The sequence below is a fragment of the Callionymus lyra genome, chromosome 1, assembly GCF_982586985.1.
Source record: "Callionymus lyra chromosome 1, fCalLyr1.hap1.1, whole genome shotgun sequence".
NCBI classification, from domain to species: Eukaryota; Metazoa; Chordata; class Actinopteri; order Syngnathiformes; family Callionymidae; genus Callionymus; species Callionymus lyra.
Genome location: NC_141818.1, coordinates 54,634,121 through 54,655,623, shown reverse-complemented (window position 1 = coordinate 54,655,623; position 21,503 = coordinate 54,634,121). Strand labels below are relative to the sequence as shown.

The following is a 21,503-nucleotide window of genomic DNA, read 5'->3' as shown; positions in this document are numbered from 1 at the left end:
CACACATTCTTGTCAGACACAGACACACATTCTTGTCAAACACAGACACACAACAAATTCTTGTCAAACACAGACACACAACACACATTATTGTCAAACACAGACACACATTCTTGTCAAATACAGACACACAACACACGTTTTTGTCAAACACAGACACACATTCTTATACAAATAATGCAATTTTTTTTTCTATTAAAACAATTTGAATCTTTTAATAAATAAATAATTGGAATCAATTATAAAAAAAAAACATTTAATACTTAAATAAACAACATTTCAATATAAAATAATCAACAATGTTTTGACATTGATTTACTTTCAAAATAAAACAATAAAACAACACAAATTAAGTTTTTGTCTTGTTTTAAAAAAAGAGTCAGAGCTGCAGTTACACTCTTCTGACACTGGGGGAGCCAGAGTCGATCATTTCTTCCTCACAGATTTGTCCTTTAATCACTTTCACTCCCTCGTTCCTCCCAGAACATCTTCCACTTCTCCACGGACATGGAAGGCGTGGTCAGGATCCCGGCGGCGAGCGGCGACGACGCCTGGAAGGTTTACTTCGACGAACTGCTGCAGGACATCGTGGACGAGTTCGCCATGAGATACGGCGTCGAGTTCATCTACCAGGCCATGACGTGAGTGTGTGTGTGAGTGTGTGTGTGAGTGTGTGAGTGTGAGTGTGTGTGTGTGTGTGTGTGTGAGTGTGTGTGTGTGTGTGTGTGTGTGTGACGTGAGTGTGTGTGTGAGTGTGTGTCTGAGTGTGTGTGTGTGAGTGTGTGTGTGTGAGTGTGTGTGTGTGAGTGTGTGTGTGTGAGTGTGTGTGTGTGAGTGTGAGTGTGTGAGTGTGAGTGTGTGTGTGTGTGTGAGTGTGTGAGTGTGTGTGTGTGTGAGTGTGTGTGTGTGAGTGTGTGTGTGTGAGTGTGAGTGTGTGAGTGTGTGTGTGTGTGTGAGTGTGTGTGTGTGTGTGTGTGTGTGTGACGTGAGTGTGTGTGTGAGTGTGTGTCTGAGTGTGTGTGTGTGAGTGTGTGTGTGTGAGTGTGTGTGTGAGTGTGTGTGTGTGAGTGTGTGTGTGAGTGTGTGTGTGTGAGTGTGTGTGTGAGTGTGTGTGTGTGAGTGTGTGTGTGTGAGTGTGTGTGTGTGAGTGTGTGTGTGAGTGTGTGTGTGAGTGTGTGTGTGTGAGTGTGTGTGTGTGAGTGTGTGTTTGTGAGTGTGTGTGTGAGTGTGTGTGTGTGAGTGTGTGTGTGTGAGTGTGTGTGTGAGTGTGTGTGTGTGTGTGTGAGTGTGTGTGTGAGTGTGTGTGTGTGTGTGTGTGTGAGTGTGTGTGTGTGAGTGTGTGTGTGAGTGTGTGTGTGAGTGTGTGTGTGTGAGTGTGTGTGTGAGTGTGTGTGTGTGTGTGTGTGTTGTGTGTGTGTGTGTGTGTGAGTGTGTGTGTGTGAGTGTGTGTGTGTGAGTGTGTGTGTGAGTGTGTGTGTGTGAGTGTGTGTGTGTGAGTGTGTGTGTGTGTGTGAGTGTGTGTGTGAGTGTGTGTGTGAGTGTGTGTGTGTGAGTGTGTGTGTGAGTGTGTGTGTGTGTGTGAGTGTGTGTGTGTGTGAGTGTGTGTGTGAGTGTGTGTGTGTGTGTGTGAGTGTGTGTGTGTGAGTGTGTGTGAGTGTGTGTGTGAGTGTGTGTGTGAGTGTGTGTGTGTGAGTGTGTGTGTGAGTGTGTGTGTGAGTGTGTGTGTGTGTGTGAGTGTGTGTGTGAGTGTGTGTGTGTGAGTGTGTGTGTGAGTGTGTGTGTGTGTGTGTGTGTGTGTGTGTGTGTGTGTGAGTGTGTGTGTGAGTGTGTGTGTGAGTGTGTGTGTGAGTGTGTGTGTGTGAGTGTGTGTGTGAGTGTGTGTGTGAGTGTGAGTGTGTGTGTGAGTGTGTGTGTGTGTGTGTGTGAGTGTGTGTGTGTGAGTGTGTGTGTGAGTGTGTGTGACGTGAGTGTGTATGTGAGTGTGTGTGTGAGTGTGTTGTGTGTGTGTGTGACGTGAGTGTGTGTGACGTGAGTGTGTGTGTAGGGAGTGTGTATGTGTGAAGCCTCATGAGGATCAATTCAATCCTTCAAACCTTTGTCTCCCTCTATCTTCCTCTATCTTCTTCTATATTCCTCTATATTCCTCTATCTTCCTCTATCTTCCTCTATCTTCCTCTATCTTCCTCTTTCTTCCTCTTTCTTCTTCTATCTTCCTCTATCTTCTTCTATATTCCTCTATATTCCTCTATCTTCCTCTATCTTCCTCTTTCTTCTTCTATCTCCCTCTATCTTCTTCTATATTCCTCTATATTCCTCTATCTTCCTCTATCTTCCTCTATCTTCCTCTGTCTTCCTCTTTCTCCCTTTTTCTTCTTCTATCTTCCTCTATCTTTCTGTATATTCCTCTATATTCCTCTATCTTCCTCTATCTTCCTCTATCTTCCTCTTTCTTCCTCTTTCTTCTTCTATCTTCCTCTATCTTTCTGTATATTCCTCTATCTTCCTCTATCTTCTTCTATCTTCCTCTATCTTCCTCTATCTTCCTCTTTCTTCTCCTATCTTCCTTTATCTTCCTCTTTCTTCTTCTATATTCCTCTATCTTCCTCTTTCTTCTTCTATCTTCCTCTATCTTCCTCTATCTTTCTCTATCTTCCTCTATCTTCTTCTATCTTCCTCTTTCTTCTTCCATCTTTCTTTATCTTCCTCTATATTCCTCTATCTTCCTCTATCTTCCTCTATCTTCTTCTATCTTCCTCTATCTTCCTCTATCTTCCTCTTTCTTCTTCTATCTTCCTCTATCTTCTTCTATCTTCCTCTATCTTCTTCTATCTTTCTCTATCTTTCTCTATCTTCCTCTATCTTCTTCTATCTTCCTCTTTCTTCTTCCATCTTTCTTTATCTTCCTCTATATTCCTCTATCTTCCTCTATCTTCCTCTATCTTCTTCTATCTTCCTCTATCTTCCTCTATCTTCCTCTTTCTTCTTCCATCTTCCTTTATCTTCCTCTATCTTTCTCTATCTTCCTCTATCTTCCACCTGACCCTGCCTCTCTGCAGACACTTCTCGTGTCTGTCGTCCAAGTACATGCTGTCAGGCGTGCCCGCGGTCATGAGCACCCTGCTGGCCAACATCAACGCCTTCTACGCTCATCCCACCGCCTCCACCAACGTCTCGGCTCCGGCACGATTCGCAGCCTCCAACTTCGGGGTGAGAGATAACATCAGATGAAGTAACATCAGATGAATGATGGTCGTGATGTCGACTCATCTCAATATTACGCTGAGGAGGAAGTGATGTTTGCAAACATTACAAGGAAGATACAGACGAGGCTCTTTAAAGTTTTTTCTTATGTCTTCACACTTCATCATCAGTGTGTGTTTGTGTTGTTGTGATGTGTGACTCTATTGCATCATCAGTGTGTGTGTGTCGTTGTGATGTGTGACTCTATTGTATCCTCAGTGTGTGTGTGTTGTTGCAATGTGTGACTCTATTGTATCATCAGTGTGTGTGTGTGTTGTTGTGATGTGTGACTCTATTGTATCATCAGTGTGTGTGTTGTTGAGATGTGTGACTCTATTGTATCACCAGCGTGTGTGTTGTTGTGATGTGTGACTCTATTGTATCATCAGTGTGTGTGTGTGTTGTTGTGATGTGTGACTCTATTGTATCATCAGTGTGTGTGTTGTTGAGATGTGTGACTCTATTGTATCACCAGTGTGTGTGTGTTGTTGTGATGTGTGACTCTATTGTATTATCAGTGTGTGTGTGTGTGTTGTTGTGATGTGTGACTCTATTGTAAGTAAGTAAGTAAGTAAGTAATATTTATTTATATAGCGCTTTTCGAGACCAGGGTCACAAAGCGCTTTAACAATCAAAACAATACTCAAAACAGTACATACTTCAAAGATCAAGACAACACAGAGAACAACACAGGAGTTCCAGAAATTCAAGGAAAAGCCTGAACAAATAGAAACGTCTTAAGATGTTTCTTGAAGGAGTCAGTAGATCATCAAACACAGATGTTTCTTGAAGGAGTCAGTAGATCATCAAACACACATGTTTCTTGAAGGAGTCAGTAGATCATCAAACACACATGTTTCTTGAAGGAGTCAGTAGATCATCAAACACAGATGTTTCTTGAAGGAGTCAGTAGATCATCAAACACAGATGTTTCTTGAAGGAGTCAGTAGATCATCAAACACAGATGTTTCTTGAAGGAGTCAGTAGATCATCAAACACAGATGTTTCTTGAAGGAGTCAGTAGATCATCAAACACAGATGTTTCTTGAAGGAGTCAGTAGATCATCAAACACACATGTTTCTTGAAGGAGTCAGTAGATCATCAAACACAGATGTTTCTTGAAGGAGTCAGTAGATCATCAAACACAGATGTTTCTTGAAGGAGTCAGTAGATCATCAAACACAGATGTTTCTTAAAGGAGTCAGTAGATCATCAAACACAGATGTTTCTTAAAGGAGTCAGTAGATCATCAAACACAGATGTTTCTTGAAGGAGTCAGTAGATCATCAAACACAGATGTTTCTTGAAGGAGTCAGTAGATCATCAAACACAGATGTTTCTTGAAGGAGTCAGTAGATCATCAAACACAGATGTTTCTTGAAGGAGTCAGTAGATCATCAAACACAGATGTTTCTTGAAGGAGTCAGTAGATCATCAAGCTCAAAGAGAGAGAAGATCGTTCCAAAGCTTAGGAGCAACAGCCTGAAAAGATTTCTCTCCTCTGGTCCTGAGCCGTGTGCGTGGAACCATCAGTAGATTCTGATCCACAGACCTCAGAGACCGAGCTGGGGTGTAAGGCTGGATCAGATCAGTGATGTAAGGAGGAGCCTGACCATGAATAGATCTGAAAGTAAGAACCAGAATTTTAAAGTTGATCCTGAAAGAAACTGGAAGCCAGTGAAGAGTTTTAAGGATCGGAGAAATGTGAGTTCTCATCAGTGTGTGTGTGTTGTTGTGATGTGTGACTCTATTGTATCATCAGTGTGTGTGTGTTGTTGTGATGTGTGACTCTATTGTATCATCAGTGTGTGTGTGTTGTTGTGATGTGTGACTCTATTGTATCATCAGTGTGTGTGTGTTGTTGTGATGTGTGACTCTATTGTATCATCAGTGTGTGTGTGTTGTTGTGATGTGTGACTCTATTGTATCATCAGTGTGTGTGTGTTGTTGTGATGTGTGACTCTATTGTATCATCAGTGTGTGTTTGTACAAAACTCTCTCTCTCTCATTGAAATATTGACATTAGAAAATGATCTTAAGCTCCGCCCACTGAAAACACTTTGTTTTTCTGGAGATTAAATCTTGTTGACCATAACCACACCCACGCTGCTGTGATTGGTCAAGCATGCATGGAGGTTTGTCACTGCACATCATCCATCCCGGAACTCTCCACCCCCAAGGGACTCGTTGTATAAACAAAGCAGGGCTTGATTACATTAATACGTCATAATGGACTCTCGTAACCTCTCGTTCGTCCAGATTTCAGAGCAACTTTATAAAGTAATAAGTTTAAAACATGGTCATGATGAGAAGTTTTGAAGAACATTCACTACATGTCAGGAGAGTTGGATTTTCACATGATCTGTACCTTCTGTCCATCATCTCTGTACCTTCTGTCCATCATCTCTGTACCTTCTGTCCATCACGTCTCAGGTATGTTATCATCAGATGTTCACGCTTCAGTGTCAGAGGTTTCACGGAAGATAATGTTCCATTAAGATCCGTCAGTCGCTCGTCAAAGTTGTTCTCACTCGAGTTTTCACGTCATGAAGCCGAAGATGTTTCATGTTTTTTATGAAGAAACCAGAGTTTTTTATATCCTGACATGATTTCAAAACACAAATAAGAGAAAATTGATCGACGCCCGCGGAGAACAGATTATGGCGCCGCTGACAAGAAGCAAACAGATTAAAAAGACAAAAGAAAAGAAAGGATGATAGGAAGATGAAAGGAGCGAGAAACAAGATTTCATTGTATATGTATATATATATATATAACAAATCAATTCAGCTGTTTTTTTATCGCGATATGTTTGAGTGTTTTGCCTCTTTTGTGGGAATATATTATCTTTCTTATCTTTACTTAAAGTAAGAACAAGTAAAGTAAAGTAATGTTATTTGTTTTTCTAGACCAGGGTCAAAAGCACTTTAACAATCAAAAATAATACACTATATACCTACAAAACCCTGTATTTTACTACTTGAACAAAATGATCTTTATTCATTAATTATGTTCTCTTGTGTTATTCTTTCTTGACGCTGCTGAGGAGCCAAAATCAATCTTTGTGGAGACATTTCTTTATTCAAATCTGTTCTCCAAACGGACGTTTGTCATGTCGGGAAAATCCATTTGATTCCATCACGCAGCACGAAAACATGGCTTCTCCTGAACTGTTCTTTTCTTGTGATGACTGATGTTTAAAGTAGTAATAACAACACAAAAACAAAATATAAAGGAAGGAACGAACTCCTCAGACTTTCTGCTCAAAGTGTGTTTTTGTTACTCCTGGATCGATGCCAGGCAACGAAAATACTGAATCAACAGTGAGACGATGAACCAACAAAACCATGAAGCCTCTCGACAGATCAAAATAAAACTGAAAAACATTTATAAAACTCAACGTAGGTTGAAGATCTCGGAGGAAAAGTGTTGAGTCGTTTAAAAAGTGTCTGACATCAGCTGTCAATCATCATGAATCCCTCATTTTAACCAGTGAGTCTTTAAAAACACTTAGTTTTAGAGGTTTCTATCTCGACGATTCCATTTACTATTCTTCGATTTATAGAAATGTAGAATGAACAGGAGGTTTTATAGCCGTCTGTCATTTTGTCTCAACACTTTATATGGAAATATATGCGATATTCAATATTGGTAAGGAAAAAGAAGCAATGTTTCTCTTTCGTTTATTTCAGCGCTTCTGTGTCGACATGATGGTAGAAAAATATCACATAACTCTCAGTTTCGCGGGACTTGCATCGGTTTGAAACTGAGCGACATCAGAGAGGAGCCGCCGGCGCGTCGTGATATCACCAAATCAATAATAAATACTTGTACACGCACACATAACACTTTATAAATGACGCTAACAACTTAGCTCGTTAGCATACGGTGAAGACGCACACATAACACTTTACAAATGACGCTAACAACTTAGCTCGTTAGCATACAGTGAAGACGCACGCATAACACTTTATAAATGACGCTAACAACTTAGCTCGTTAGCATACGGTGAAGACGCACACATAACACTTTACAAATGACGCTAACAACTTAGCTCGTTAGCATACAGTGAAGACGCACGCATAACACTTTATAAATGACGCTAACAACTTAGCTCGTTAGCATACGGTGAAGACGCACACATAACACTTTATAAATTACGCTAACAACTTAGCTCGTTAGCATACGATGAAGACGGACAGGTTTGTTTGTAAGTTCACGATCTTCTAAGAAAACAACTGAGACGAGATGAAAAGTTCTTACAATATGTTGCTTTAACAAAGGAGGTTGAAAGAGACGAGTGACTGGATCACTAGTGTTTGACTAGATCAGATGTTAGTATTACTTCACTGGATCACTAGTGTTTGACTAGAACATAAGTTAGTATTACTTCACTGGATCACTAGTGTTTGACTAGATCATAAGTTAGTAGTACTTCACTGGATCACTAGTGTTTGACTAGATCATAAGTTAGTATTACTTCACTGGATCACTAGTGTTTGACTAGATCATAAGTTAGTATTACTTCACTGGATCACTAGTGTTTGACTAGATCATAAGTTAGTATTACTTCACTGGATCACTAGTGTTTGACTAGATCATAAGTTAGTATTACTTCACTGGATCACTAGTGTTTGACTAGATCACAAGTTAGTATTACTTCACTGGATCACTAGTGTTTGACTAGATCACAAGTTAGTATTACTTCACTGGATCACTAGTGTTTGACTAGATCATGAGTTAGTATTACTTCACTGGATCACTAGTGTTTGACTAGATCACAAGTTAGTATTACTTCACTGGATCACTAGTGTTTGACTAGATCACAAGTTAGTATTACTTCACTGGATCACTAGTGTTTGACTAGATCATAAGTTAGTATTACTTCACTGGATCACTAGTGTTTGACTAGATCACAAGTTAGTATTACTTCACTGGATCACTAGTGTTTGACTAGATCATAAGTTAGTATTACTTCACTGGATCACTAGTGTTTGACTAGATCATAAGTTAGTATTACTTCACTGGATCACTAGTGTTTGACTAGATCATAAGTTAGTAGTACTTCACTGGATCACTAGTGTTTGACTAGATCATAAGTTAGTATTACTTCACTGGATCACTAGTGTTTGACTAGATCATAAGTTAGTATTACTTCACTGGATCACTAGTGTTTGACTAGATCATAAGTTAGTATTACTTCACTGGATCACTAGTGTTTGACTAGATCATGAGTTAGTATTACTTCACTGGATCACTAGTGTTTGACTAGATCACAAGTTAGTATTACTTCACTGGATCACTAGTGTTTGACTAGATCACAAGTTAGTATTACTTCACTGGATCACTAGTGTTTGACTAGATCATAAGTTAGTATTACTTCACTGGATCACTAGTGTTTGACTAGATCACAAGTTAGTATTACTTCACTGGATCACTAGTGTTTGACTAGATCATAAGTTAGTATTACTTCACTGGATCACTAGTGTTTGACTAGATCATAAGTTAGTATTACTTCACTGGATCACTAGTGTTTGACTAGATCATAAGTTAGTATTACTTCACTGGATCACTAGTGTTTGACTAGATCATAAGTTAGTATTACTTCACTGGATCACTAGTGTTTGACTAGATCATAAGTTAGTATTACTTCACTGGATCACTAGTGTTTGACTAGATCACAAGTTAGTATTACTTCACTGGATCACTAGTGTTTGACTAGATCACAAGTTAGTATTACTTCACTGGATCACTAGTGTTTGACTAGATCACAAGTTAGTATTACTTCACTGGATCACTAGTGTTTGACTAGATCATGAGTTAGTATTACTTCACTGGATCACTAGTGTTTGACTAGATCACAAGTTAGTATTACTTCACTGGATCACTAGTGTTTGACTAGATCACAAGTTAGTATTACTTCACTGGATCACTAGTGTTTGACTAGATCATAAGTTAGTATTACTTCACTGGATCACTAGTGTTTGACTAGATCACAAGTTAGTATTACTTCACTGGATCACTAGTGTTTGACTAGATCATAAGTTAGTATTACTTCACTGGATCACTAGTGTTTGACTAGATCATAAGTTAGTATTACTTCACTGGATCATTAGTGTTTGACTAGATCATAAGTTAGTATTACTTCACTGGATCACTAGTGTTTGACTAGATCATAAGTTAGTATTACTTCACTGGATCACTAGTGTTTGACTAGATCATAAGTTAGTATTACTTCACTGGATCATTAGTGTTTGACTAGATCATAAGTTAGTATTACTTCACTGGATCACTAGTGTTTGACTAGATCAGAAGTTAGTATTAATTCACTGGATCACTAGTGTTTGACTAGATCATAAGTTAGTATTACTTCACTGGATCACTAGTGTTTGACTAGATCATAAGTTAGTATTACTTCACTGGATCACTAGTGTTTGACTAGATCATAAGTTAGTATTACTTCACTGGATCACTAGTGTTTGACTAGATCATAAGTTAGTATTACTTCACTGGATCACTAGTGTTTGACTAGATCATAAGTTAGTATTACTTCACTGGATCACTAGTGTTTGACTAGATCATAAGTAAGTATTACTTCACTGGATCACTAGTGTTTGACTAGATCATAAGTTAGTATTACTTCGTCGTCATAGCAACCGAGCCTAACAAGCCGCACAGTTCACAGACGGACGGAGACGTAAACAACAACAAGACATAGAAGTACAAATTGAAAACTTTAAAGAACGTGACACTGATTGATCAAAGTGTGTATTTAAGAAATTATTGATTTATACAATAAAAAATGATAAATAATCACATGTTTTCGATGCTATTCACACGAGACAACATCACGATATCAATATTTTTTTGATATATTGTGCAGCTTCATCATAAAGCTTTAAAATTGACTGGAACTTCACTCGTGCTATGAAAATACTACGAGGGTTTTTCTCGCCAACCGAGGGTGTGAAGCTCGCTCTTGATCGCGAGCGAAACTGATTTTATTTTTACCAAACTGTCTTTAACAGGAAGTGTCAAATTTAGATTATTACACAAACGCTTACATACTTGAGAAAATCTTCCTCGACTACATTTCAGAAGCTTTTATCCGCGAGACGACAGAGTTTATTGATCAACGATGTCACGGAGACGCGTGATTGGTCGTCCAGGAGCTTCCGTCGCCGATCTCGTCAATGACAGCCGGAGGTCGAACGTAACGACTCCTGGGACGGACGCCAGCGATGCTCCGGCTCCAGAACCGGCTCCAGAACCTGCTCCAGAACCGGGTCCAGAACCTGCAGACGGACGCGCCGCTCTGGGCTTTTGTCTGAAATGTTGTCGCTGCAGGAACACGATCGTCCGGATGTTACTTCGTTAGATCGAGTTAATAACTTGAGTTGAAACGAGATATCGTCGATCAGAGGTCGAAGGTCGAACTCATGCTTGAATTCAGTCGTAATCTAGTTGAGTCGAAGAAAGTGTCTATAACGTGATAAAGTCTTTAAAGCCTGATAACATTACGACTCTTTTCCTAACGATAAATTGAAGACTTAGAGCCGGAAACTCATCTTAACTGACTTTAAAACCTTCTATAATGTTGTCGAGCATCGATTGAAAAATACATTAACATGAACCAAAGTCTGCGGAGCTGCTGTGAACCAATGAGTCGCGTTCGTTTTGATCATGTGATCAGAACCAGAGACTGTGGTTCAAACTAAGTGTTGAGACTTTGACACGACGTACTTTTTAAAGTTCAAAGATACGACAAGTACAACATTTTTGTCGTACACTAGTGTTTATTGCACTTGTAGCAGAGTATTACTATAGAGCCTCAGGGAGTATTACTATGGTGACGTGGAATTATACTGAAGATCCTTGTGGAGTAATACCATGGAGCCTTGTGAAATACTACAGTGACTCGCAGAGTAATACTATGGAGCCTTGTGAAATACTACAGTGACTCGCAGAGTAATACTATGGAGCCTTGTGAAATACTACAGTGACTCGCAGAGTAATACTATGGAGCCTTGTGAAATACTACAGAGCCTAGCAGAGTAATACTATGGAGCCTTGTGAAATACTACAGTGACTCGCAGAGTAATACTATGGAGCCTTGTGAAATACTACAGAGCCTAGCAGAGTAATACTATGGAGCCTTGTGAAATACTACAGAGCCTAGCAGAGTAATACTATGGAGCCTTGTGAAATACTACAGTGACTCGAAGAGTAATACTATGGAGCCTTGTGAAATACTACAATGACTCGCAGACTAATACTATGGAGCCTTGTGAAATACTACAAAGCGTAGCGGAGTAATACCATGGAGCCTTGTGAAATACTACAGTGACTCGCAGAGTAATACTATGGAGCCTTGTGAAATACTACAGTGACTCGCAGAGTAATACCATGGAGCCTTGTGAAATACTACAGTGACTCGCAGAGTAATACTATGGAGCCTTGTGAAATACTACAGTGACTCGCAGAGTAATACTATGGAGCCTTGTGAAATACTACAGTGACTCGCAGAGTAATACTATGGAGCCTTGTGAAATACTACAGTGACTCGCAGAGTAATACTATGGAGCCTTGTGAAATACTACAGAGCGTAGCGGAGTAATACCATGGAGCCTTGTGAAATACTACAGTGACTCGAAGAGTAATACTATGGAGCCTTGTGAAATACTACAAAGCGTAGCGGAGTAATACCATGGAGCCTTGTGAAATACTACAGTGACTCGAAGAGTAATACTATGGAGCCTTGTGAAATACTACAAAGCGTAGCGGAGTAATACCATGGAGCCTTGTGAAATACTACAGTGACTCGAAGAGTAATACTATGGAGCCTTGTGAAATACTACAGAGCGTAGCGGAGTAATACCATGGAGCCTTGTGAAATACTACAGTGACTCGAAGAGTAATACTATGGAGCCTTGTGAAATACTACAAAGCGTAGCGGAGTAATACCATGGAGCCTTGTGAAATACTACAGTGACTCGCAGAGTAATACTATGGAGCCTTGTGAAATACTACAGAGTGTAGCGGAGTAATACCATGGAGCCTTGTGAAATACTACAGTGACTCGAAGAGTAATACTATGGAGCCTCGTGAAATACTACAAAGCGTAGCGGAGTAATACCATGGAGCCTTGTGAAATACTACAGTGACTCGCAGAGTAATACTATGGAGCCTTGTGAAATACTACAGAGCGTAGCGGAGTAATACCATGGAGCCTTGTGAAATACTACAGTGACTCGCAAAGTAATACTATGGAGCCTTGTGAAATACTACAGACCCTAGTGGAGTAATACTATGGAGCCTTGTGAAATACTACAGAGCCTAGCAGAGTAATCCTATGGAGCCTTGTGAAATACTACAGAGCCTAGCAGAGTAATACTATGGAGCCTTGTGAAATACTACAGAGCCTAGCAGAGTAATACTATGGAGCCTTGTGAAATACTACAGAGCCTAGCAGAGTAATACTATGGAGCCTTGTGAAATACTACAGAGCCTAGCAGAGTAATCCTATGGAGCCTTGTGAAATACTACAGAGCCTAGCAGAGTAATACTATGGAGCCTTGTGAAATACTACAGAGCCTAGAGGAGTAATACTATGGAGCCTTGTGAAATACTACAGAGCCTAGCAGAGTAATCCTATGGAGCCTTGTGAAATACTACAGAGCCTAGAGGAGTAATACTATGGAGCCTTGTGAAATACTACAGAGCCTAGCAGAGTAATACTATGGAGCCTTGTGAAATACTACAGAGCCTAGCAGAGTAATACTATGGAGCCTTGTGAAATACTACAGAGCCTAGAGGAGTAATACTATGGAGCCTTGTGAAATACTACAGAGCCTAGCAGAGTAATACCATGGAGCCTTGTGAAATACTACAGAGCCTAGAGGAGTAATACTATGGAGCCTTGTGAAATACTACAGAGCCTAGAGGAGTAATACTATGGAGCCTTGTGAAATACTACAGAGCCTAGCAGAGTAATACTATGGAGCCTTGTGAAATACTACAGAGCCTTGCAGACTAATACTATGGAGCCTTGTGAAATACTACAGAGCCTAGCAGAGTAATACTATGGAGCCTTGTGAAATACTACAGAGCCTAGCAGAGTAATACTATGGAGCCTTGTGAAATACTACAGAGCCTAGAGGAGTAATACTATGGAGCCTTGTGAAATACTACAGAGCCTAGCAGAGTAATACTATGGAGCCTTGTGAAATACTACAGAGCCTAGCAGAGTAATACTATGGAGCCTTGTGAAATACTACAGAGCCTAGCAGAGTAATACTATGGAGCCTTGTGAAATACTACAGAGCCTAGCAGAGTAATACTATGGAGCCTTGTGAAATACTACAGAGCCTAGAGGAGTAATACTATGGAGCCTTGTGAAATACTACAGAGCCTAGCGGATACTATGAAGCTCCTGCTTCCTTAACTCATGTGTGCTGGACTAGTTGGAAGCTTCACTGGATCACCAGCTCGACCCTCCTCTGGACGCGTCTCACAGATGAAGCTGCAGGAGAGTCTGAGGTCAGAAGAGTTGATCGATAACAACATGGAGTTGAGATTGAAAGAAAACTTTTTGTTATTTATTCTAACTTTCCTGTCTTTCCTTCCCTGATGTTCACCAGACGACGAGTCGACGTCTGTCTTCAGACCAACAGTTATGGACGACTCTACTCTATAACTGGAGGAAAGAAGATGACTGTGATTATCTTCATTCATTTCTCACTAATGTTTCAAAGCGTCGTTCTGCGCCTGAACGTCACAGTGACCGTGTTCTGCCTCCACCAGGAAATACGAGCACATGACGGCGACGCTCGCCAACTTCCTCTGGCTCGGTTTCCTTCGCTATTGATTCATACGTTTCTCTGGATTACTTTTAAAGCTTCGTGTGGCTTCTGCCCAAAAGATATGAAAGACTTATCGATCCTGGAGGTGTCGTCGGGTCGGGGTCTCAAGACGCTTTTCAGTCGCAGATTTGTGACGGAAACTAAAGTTTGTACTTTAAGATGTTTTACGAGACAGTATTTCAGAGACGGTTCTCGTACCTTCAGAGCCACGAAAGCTGCGACGTCTTGTTTTCAGCCTCTTTTATTAGCTGCCGGTGAAGCTGCAGCTGCTGCGCGACGGTTGACGATTATATTTTCAGGTCTTTGCTCAATACGACTGAGATGAACTCTTTAAATGATTTGAAATATGAATCCTGCAGCTGTGCTCACAGTCCATCAGAAATATAGAAAAGTTACAATAAGTAGCTTTGCTAACTTTTTTTGTTGTGTACGACTAACTTTTTTGTTTTGTAAGATGGAACTGATGTTCCCTCGTTTACTGCAGGGTTTACACTCCGTTAATGAAATGATTGACTCAAGTAGGCAGAAATAACTTTGGGTTGATCCAATCATTAGTCTGAAGTAACATTACTGTCTGAAATAACATTAGTCTGAAGTAACATTACTGTCTGAAGTAACATTACTGTCTGAAGTAACATTACTGTCTGAAGTAACATTACTGTCTGAAGTAACATTAGTCTGAAGTAACATTACCGTCCAAAGTGACATTAGTCTGAAGTAACATTACTGTCTGAAATAACATTAGTCTGAAGTAACATTACTGTCTGAAGTAACATTAGTCTGAAGTAACATTACTGTCTGAAGTAACATTAGTCCGAAGTAACATTACTGTCTGAAATAACATTAGTCTGAAGTAACATTACTGTCTGAAATAACATTAGTCTGAAGTAACATTACTGTCTGAAATAACATTAGTCTGAAGTAACATTACTGTCTGAAGTAACATTAGTCTGAAGTAACATTACTGTCTGAAGTAACATTAGTCTGAAGTAACATTACCGTCCAAAGTGACATTAGTCTGAAGTAACATTACTGTCTGAAATAACATTAGTCTGAAGTAACATTACTGTCTGAAGTAACATTAGTCTGAAGTAACATTACTGTCTGAAGTAACATTAGTCTGAAGTAACATTACCGTCCAAAGTGACATTAGTCTGAAGTAACATTACTGTCTGAAGTAACATTAGTCTGAAGTAACATTACCGTCCAAAGTAACATTAGTCTGAAGTAACATTACTGTCTGAAGTAACATTAGTCTGAAGTAACATTACTGTCCAAAGTAACATTAGTCTGAAGTGACATTACTGTCTGAAGTAACATTAGTCTGAAGTAACATTAGTCTGAAGTAACATTACTGTCTGAAGTAACATTAGTCTGAAGTAACATTACTGTCTGAAATAACATTAGTCTGAAGTAACATTAGTCTGAAGTAACATTACTGTCTGAAGTAACATTAGTCTGAAGTAACATTACTGTCTGAAGTAACATTAGTCTGAAGTAACATTACTGTCTGAAGTAAAATAAGTCTGAAGTAACATTACTGTCTGAAGTAAAATAAGTCTGAAGTAACATTGGTCTGAAGTAACATTAGTCTGATAAAACATTAGTCTTAAGTAACATTGACTCAAGTAGGCTCATGGATTTGACGAACCTTCGTCATTTTAATGTCAAGAATATCCCGATCGATGTTTGTTCCTGGAGCCCCTGGTGGTGATCCGTAGAATGCAGGCAGTGACGCAGCGAGTGAAGGACGCGATGACGGATGTTCTCCAGTGACTTTAATGAATACCAACGACGTCTCGATGCTTTTCCTCCGGGTTTAAATCTGCTGACTCATGGAGCAGCACTTTGTACTTCCTTCTGTTTGCCAACATGAAACGCTACCAAAATAAAGTCACTTTCCAAGGATCAAACTTCCTTTCCCTGTAAATGTGGGACTTCCTGGAGCTGCAATCAGGGCGTCTGGGATTCTTACTGTGACAGGAATGACACTGGATCACAAAGAGCTTCTGACATCCTTTGTCCTGCCATCCTGTGGATCTCAGACCAGAGGCTGTCGTCAGTCGCTGCCACACCATCTTATCTTAGAAGACATGTGAGCAGCCATTAAAATGCACCTGTTTTTAGCATCATGTCATTTCTCTCTGTCCAACAAATTCAGCTTCATTAGCCCACAGTTGTAGCTCAGGTGTCGCGAGCAGATAATGACCTGCTTATCACTTAAACCAGGAAGGATTTGAACCTGGAGTTTTTACTGACAGTACATTTAGGAAGAAGTAGGTAAAGAAAATGAGGTTTATTTTCTGTAGAAACAGAAGCAGAAATATGTTACTGAGCAGTGAAGGCATGAGTTACAGCACAGAAATAAAATACAATTTATATATAACATAAGTAACATAATAAGTAACATTAGTCTGAAGTAACATTACTGTCTGAAGTAACTTTAGTCTGAAGTACATTTAGTCTGAAGTAACATTTGTCTGAAGTAACTTTAGTTTGAAGTACATTTAGTCTGAAGTAACATTACTGTCTGAAGTAACATTCGTCTAAAGTAACTTTAGTTTGAAGTACATTTAGTCTGAAGTAACATTACTGTCTGAAGTAACATTCGTCTAAAGTAACTTTAGTTTGAAGTACATTTAGTCTGAAGTAACATTACTGTCTGAAGTAACATTACTGTCTGAAGTAACATTAGTTTGAAGTAATATTAGTCTGAAGTAACATTAGTTTGAAGTAACATTAGTCTGAAGTAACATTCGTCTAAAGTAACTTTAGTTTGAAGTACATTTAGTCTGAAGTAACATTACTGTCTGAAGTAACATTACTGTCTGAAGTAACATTAGTTTGAAGTAATATTAGTCTGAAGTAACATTAGTTTGAAGTAACATTAGTCTGAAGTAACATTCGTCTAAAGTAACTTTAGTTTGAAGTACATTTAGTCTGAAGTAACATTACTGTCTGAAGTAACATTCGTCTAAAGTAACTTTAGTTTGAAGTACATTTAGTCTGAAGTAACATTACTGTCTGAAGTAACATTACTGTCTGAAGTAACATTAGTTTGAAGTAATATTAGTCTGAAGTAACATTAGTTTGAAGTAACATTAGTCTGAAGTAACATTCGTCTAAAGTAACTTTAGTTTGAAGTACATTTAGTCTGAAGTAACATTACTGTCTGAAGTAACATTCGTCTAAAGTAACTTTAGTTTGAAGTACATTTAGTCTGAAGTAACATTACTGTCTGAAGTAACATTACTGTCTGAAGTAACATTAGTTTGAAGTAATATTAGTCTGAAGTAACATTAGTTTGAAGTAACATTAGTCTGAAGTAACATTCGTCTAAAGTAACTTTAGTTTGAAGTACATTTAGTCTGAAGTAACATTACTGTCTGAAGTAACATTACTGTCTGAAGTAACATTAGTTTGAAGTAATATTAGTCTGAAGTAACATTAGTTTGAAGTAACATTAGTCTGAAGTAACATTCGTCTAAAGTAACTTTAGTTTGAAGTACATTTAGTCTGAAGTAACATTACTGTCTGAAGTAACATTCGTCTAAAGTAACTTTAGTTTGAAGTACATTTAGTCTGAAGTAACATTACTGTCTGAAGTAACATTACTGTCTGAAGTAACATTAGTTTGAAGTAATATTAGTCTGAAGTAACATTAGTTTGAAGTAACATTAGTCTGAAGTAACATTCGTCTAAAGTAACTTTAGTTTGAAGTACATTTAGTCTGAAGTAACATTACTGTCTGAAGTAACATTACTGTCTGAAGTAACATTACTCTCTGAAGTAACATTAGTTTGAAGTAATATTAGTCTGAAGTAACATTAGTTTGAAGTAACATTAGTCTGAAGTAACATTCGTCTAAAGTAACTTTAGTTTGAAGTACATTTAGTCTGAAGTAACATTACTGTCTGAAGTAACATTCGTCTAAAGTAACTTTAGTTTGAAGTACATTTAGTCTGAAGTAAAATTACTGTCTGAAGTAACATTACTGTCTGAAGTAACATTACTGTCTGAAGTAACATTAGTTTGAAGTAATATTAGTCTGAAGTAACATTAGTTTGAAGTAACATTAGTCTGAAGTAACATTCGTCTAAAGTAACTTTAGTTTGAAGTACATTTAGTCTGAAGTAACATTACTGTCTGAAGTAACATTACTGTCTGAAGTAACATTACTGTCTGAAGTAACATTAGTTTGAAGTAATATTAGTCTGAAGTAACATTAGTTTGAAGTAACATTAGTCTGAAGTAACATTCGTCTAAAGTAACTTTAGTTTGAAGTACATTTAGTCTGAAGTAACATTACTGTCTGAAGTAACATTCGTCTAAAGTAACTTTAGTTTGAAGTAACATTACTGTCTGAAGTAACATTACTGTCTGAAGTAACATTAGTTTGAAGTAATATTAGTCTGAAGTAACATTAGTTTGAAGTAACATTAGTCTGAAGTAACATTCGTCTAAAGTAACTTTAGTTTGAAGTACATTTAGTCTGAAGTAACATTACTGTCTGAAGTAACATTACTCTCTGAAGTAACATTAGTTTGAAGTAATATTAGTCTGAAGTAACATTAGTTTGAAGTAACATTAGTCTGAAGTAACATTCGTCTAAAGTAACTTTAGTTTGAAGTACATTTAGTCTGAAGTAACATTACTGTCTGAAGTAACATTACTGTCTGAAGTAACATTACTGTCTGAAGTAACATTAGTTTGAAGTAATATTAGTCTGAAGTAACATTAGTTTGAAGTAACATTAGTCTGAAGTAACATTACTGTCTGAAGTAACATTACTGTCTGAAGTAACATTAGTTTGAAGTAATATTAGTCTGAAGTAACATTAGTTTGAAGTAACATTAGTCTGAAGTAACATTCACCTAAAGTAACTTTAGTTTGAAGTACATTTAGTCTGAAGTAACATTACTGTCTGAAGTAACATTACTGTCTGAAGTAACATTACTGTCTGAAGTAACATTAGTTTGAAGTAACATTAGTCTGAAGTACATTTAGTCTGAAGTAACATTACTGTCTGAAGTAACATTACTGTCTGAAGTAAGATTAGTCTAAAGAAATATTAGTCTGAAGTAACATGAGTCTGAAGTAACATTAGTCTGAAGTAACATTAGTTTGAAGTAACATTAGTCTGAAGTAACATTAGTCTGGAGTAACATTAGTCTGAAGTGATATTACTGTCTGAAGAACTGATGATACAATAGAGTCACACATCACAACAACACACACACACACACTGATGATACAATAGAGTCACACATCACAACAACAACACACACACTGATGATACAATAGAGTCACACATCACAACAACAACACACACACTGATGATACAATAGAGTCACACATCACAACAACAACACACACACTGATGATACAATAGAGTCACACATCACAACAACACACACACTGATGATACAATAGAGTCACACATCACAACAACACACACACTGATGATACAATAGAGTCACACATCACAACAACACACACACTGATGATACAATAGAGTCACACATCACAACAACACACACTGATGATACAATAGAGTCACACATCACAACAACACACACACTGATGATACAATAGAGTCACACATCACAACAACACACACTGATGATACAATAGAGTCACACATCACAACAACACACACACTGATGATACAATAGAGTCACACATCACAACAACAACACACACACTGATGATACAATAGAGTCACACATCACAACAACACACACACACACTGATGATACAATAGAGTCACACATCACAACAACACACACACACTGATGATACAATAGAGTCACACATCACAACAACACACACACACACTGATGATACAATAGAGTCACACATCACAACAACACACACACTGATGATACAATAGAGTCACACATCACAACAACACAAACGTACATCAACTGCTCCCTCTTTAATCTTCTCTTCCCACAACAGGTTGAAAAGCACATTTTGAGTGATTTTAATCAGTCATGAAGGGATTTGTGTTTAATTTGAAGACTTGTTTTCTGCGACTCATTGTTTTCTCCTTTTACAAACTAAAGTTGTGTATCTGCTGTTACGAGCGGATAATGACCTCATTAGTTTCTCCTGAACAAGGACAGGTTTGAACTCTAACTTCATACAATATATTTTTCTGTCACTACAATAGAAACCTCGAAAAATAACAACATTTTTCTAATTCAAATATTTTTTAACAATTTACAAAATATAATAATCGTCTTTAAAAGTAACTGGTTTATTGTCAGTATTATATTCACAGAACTTCAGATAAAACCAGTGAAAATCAATCATTTCAGTTTGTGTTTCACTTGTTTTCATGTTTATTTGAATTAAAATCCACTCAAACGAGCATCAACTCGTCAAGAGACACAGATTATCTTCAAAACTCTGGTCAAACAGTAACAATCAAAAGAAGAGAAATTAAAACATATTTTCTCTTCTGTGGGATTTTTAAAGATTCATAATGTATAGATTTTATAAATATATTTCCGTGTTGATAACTTGTGTTTTCTTCCCACAGAGAGATCGATTCGTCAAACTTCTGGATCAGCTTCACAACTCTCTGCGCATCGACCTGTCCATGTACCGAGTGAGTCTCACCTGAGTCTCTCACCTGAGTCTCACCTGAGTCTCACCTGAGTCTCACCTGAGTCTCTCCTGAGTCTCACCTGAGTCTCACCTGAGTCTCACCTGAGTCTCTCCTGAGTCTCACCTGAGTCTCACCTGAGTCTCACCTGAGTCTCACCTGAGTCTCTCCTGAGTCTCACCTGAGTCTCACCTGAGTCTCACCTGAGTCTCACCTGAGTCCCACCTGAGTCTCACCTGAGTCCCACCTGAGTCTCACCTGAGTCTCACCTGAGTCTCACCTGAGTCTCACCTGAGTCTCTCCTGAGTCTCACCTGAGTCTCACCTGAGTCTCACCTGAGTCTCACCTGAGTCTCACCTGAGTCTCACCTGAGTCGCACCTGAGTCTCACCTGAGTCTCACCTGAGTCTCACCTGAGTCCCACCTGAGTCTCACCTGAGTCTCACCTGAGTCTCACCTGAGTCTCACCTGAGTCTCACCTGAGTCTCACCTGAGTCTCTCCTGAGTCTCACCTGAGTCTCTCCTGAGTCTCTCCTGAGTCTCACCTGAGTCTCTCCTGAGTCTCACCTGAGTCTCACCTGAGTCTCACCTGAGTCTCACCTGAGTCTTCACTGATTTATGATGTTTCTCATGTGTATCTTCATCCTGGAGTTGATTCCTCGGTCACAGAATCTCACTCATGTTTTATTTATTAATAGACGTTAGATGGAGTTCAAATGAAATATTTTAGGCTTTTTTTTGGAAACCAAAATGCTAATTATTTAGTGACTTAGATCTGAACTTCAATG

The 21,503-nt window shown here is 38.6% G+C and overlaps 1 protein-coding gene across 1 annotated transcript in view; it reads left to right on the top strand.

The window, feature by feature from the left end:
• The window catches only part of LOC148090165 (protein unc-13 homolog B-like), a 198,597-nt gene that overhangs the window by 122,539 nt on the left and 54,555 nt on the right, over positions 1 to 21,503 (top strand). Inside the window, exons 20-22 of the mRNA XM_087779050.1 lie at positions 484 to 641; positions 3,057 to 3,207; positions 20,651 to 20,719. Coding sequence (XP_087635176.1) covers positions 484 to 641; positions 3,057 to 3,207; positions 20,651 to 20,719 — 378 coding nt within the window. The remainder of the gene's footprint in view (positions 1 to 483; positions 642 to 3,056; positions 3,208 to 20,650; positions 20,720 to 21,503) is intronic.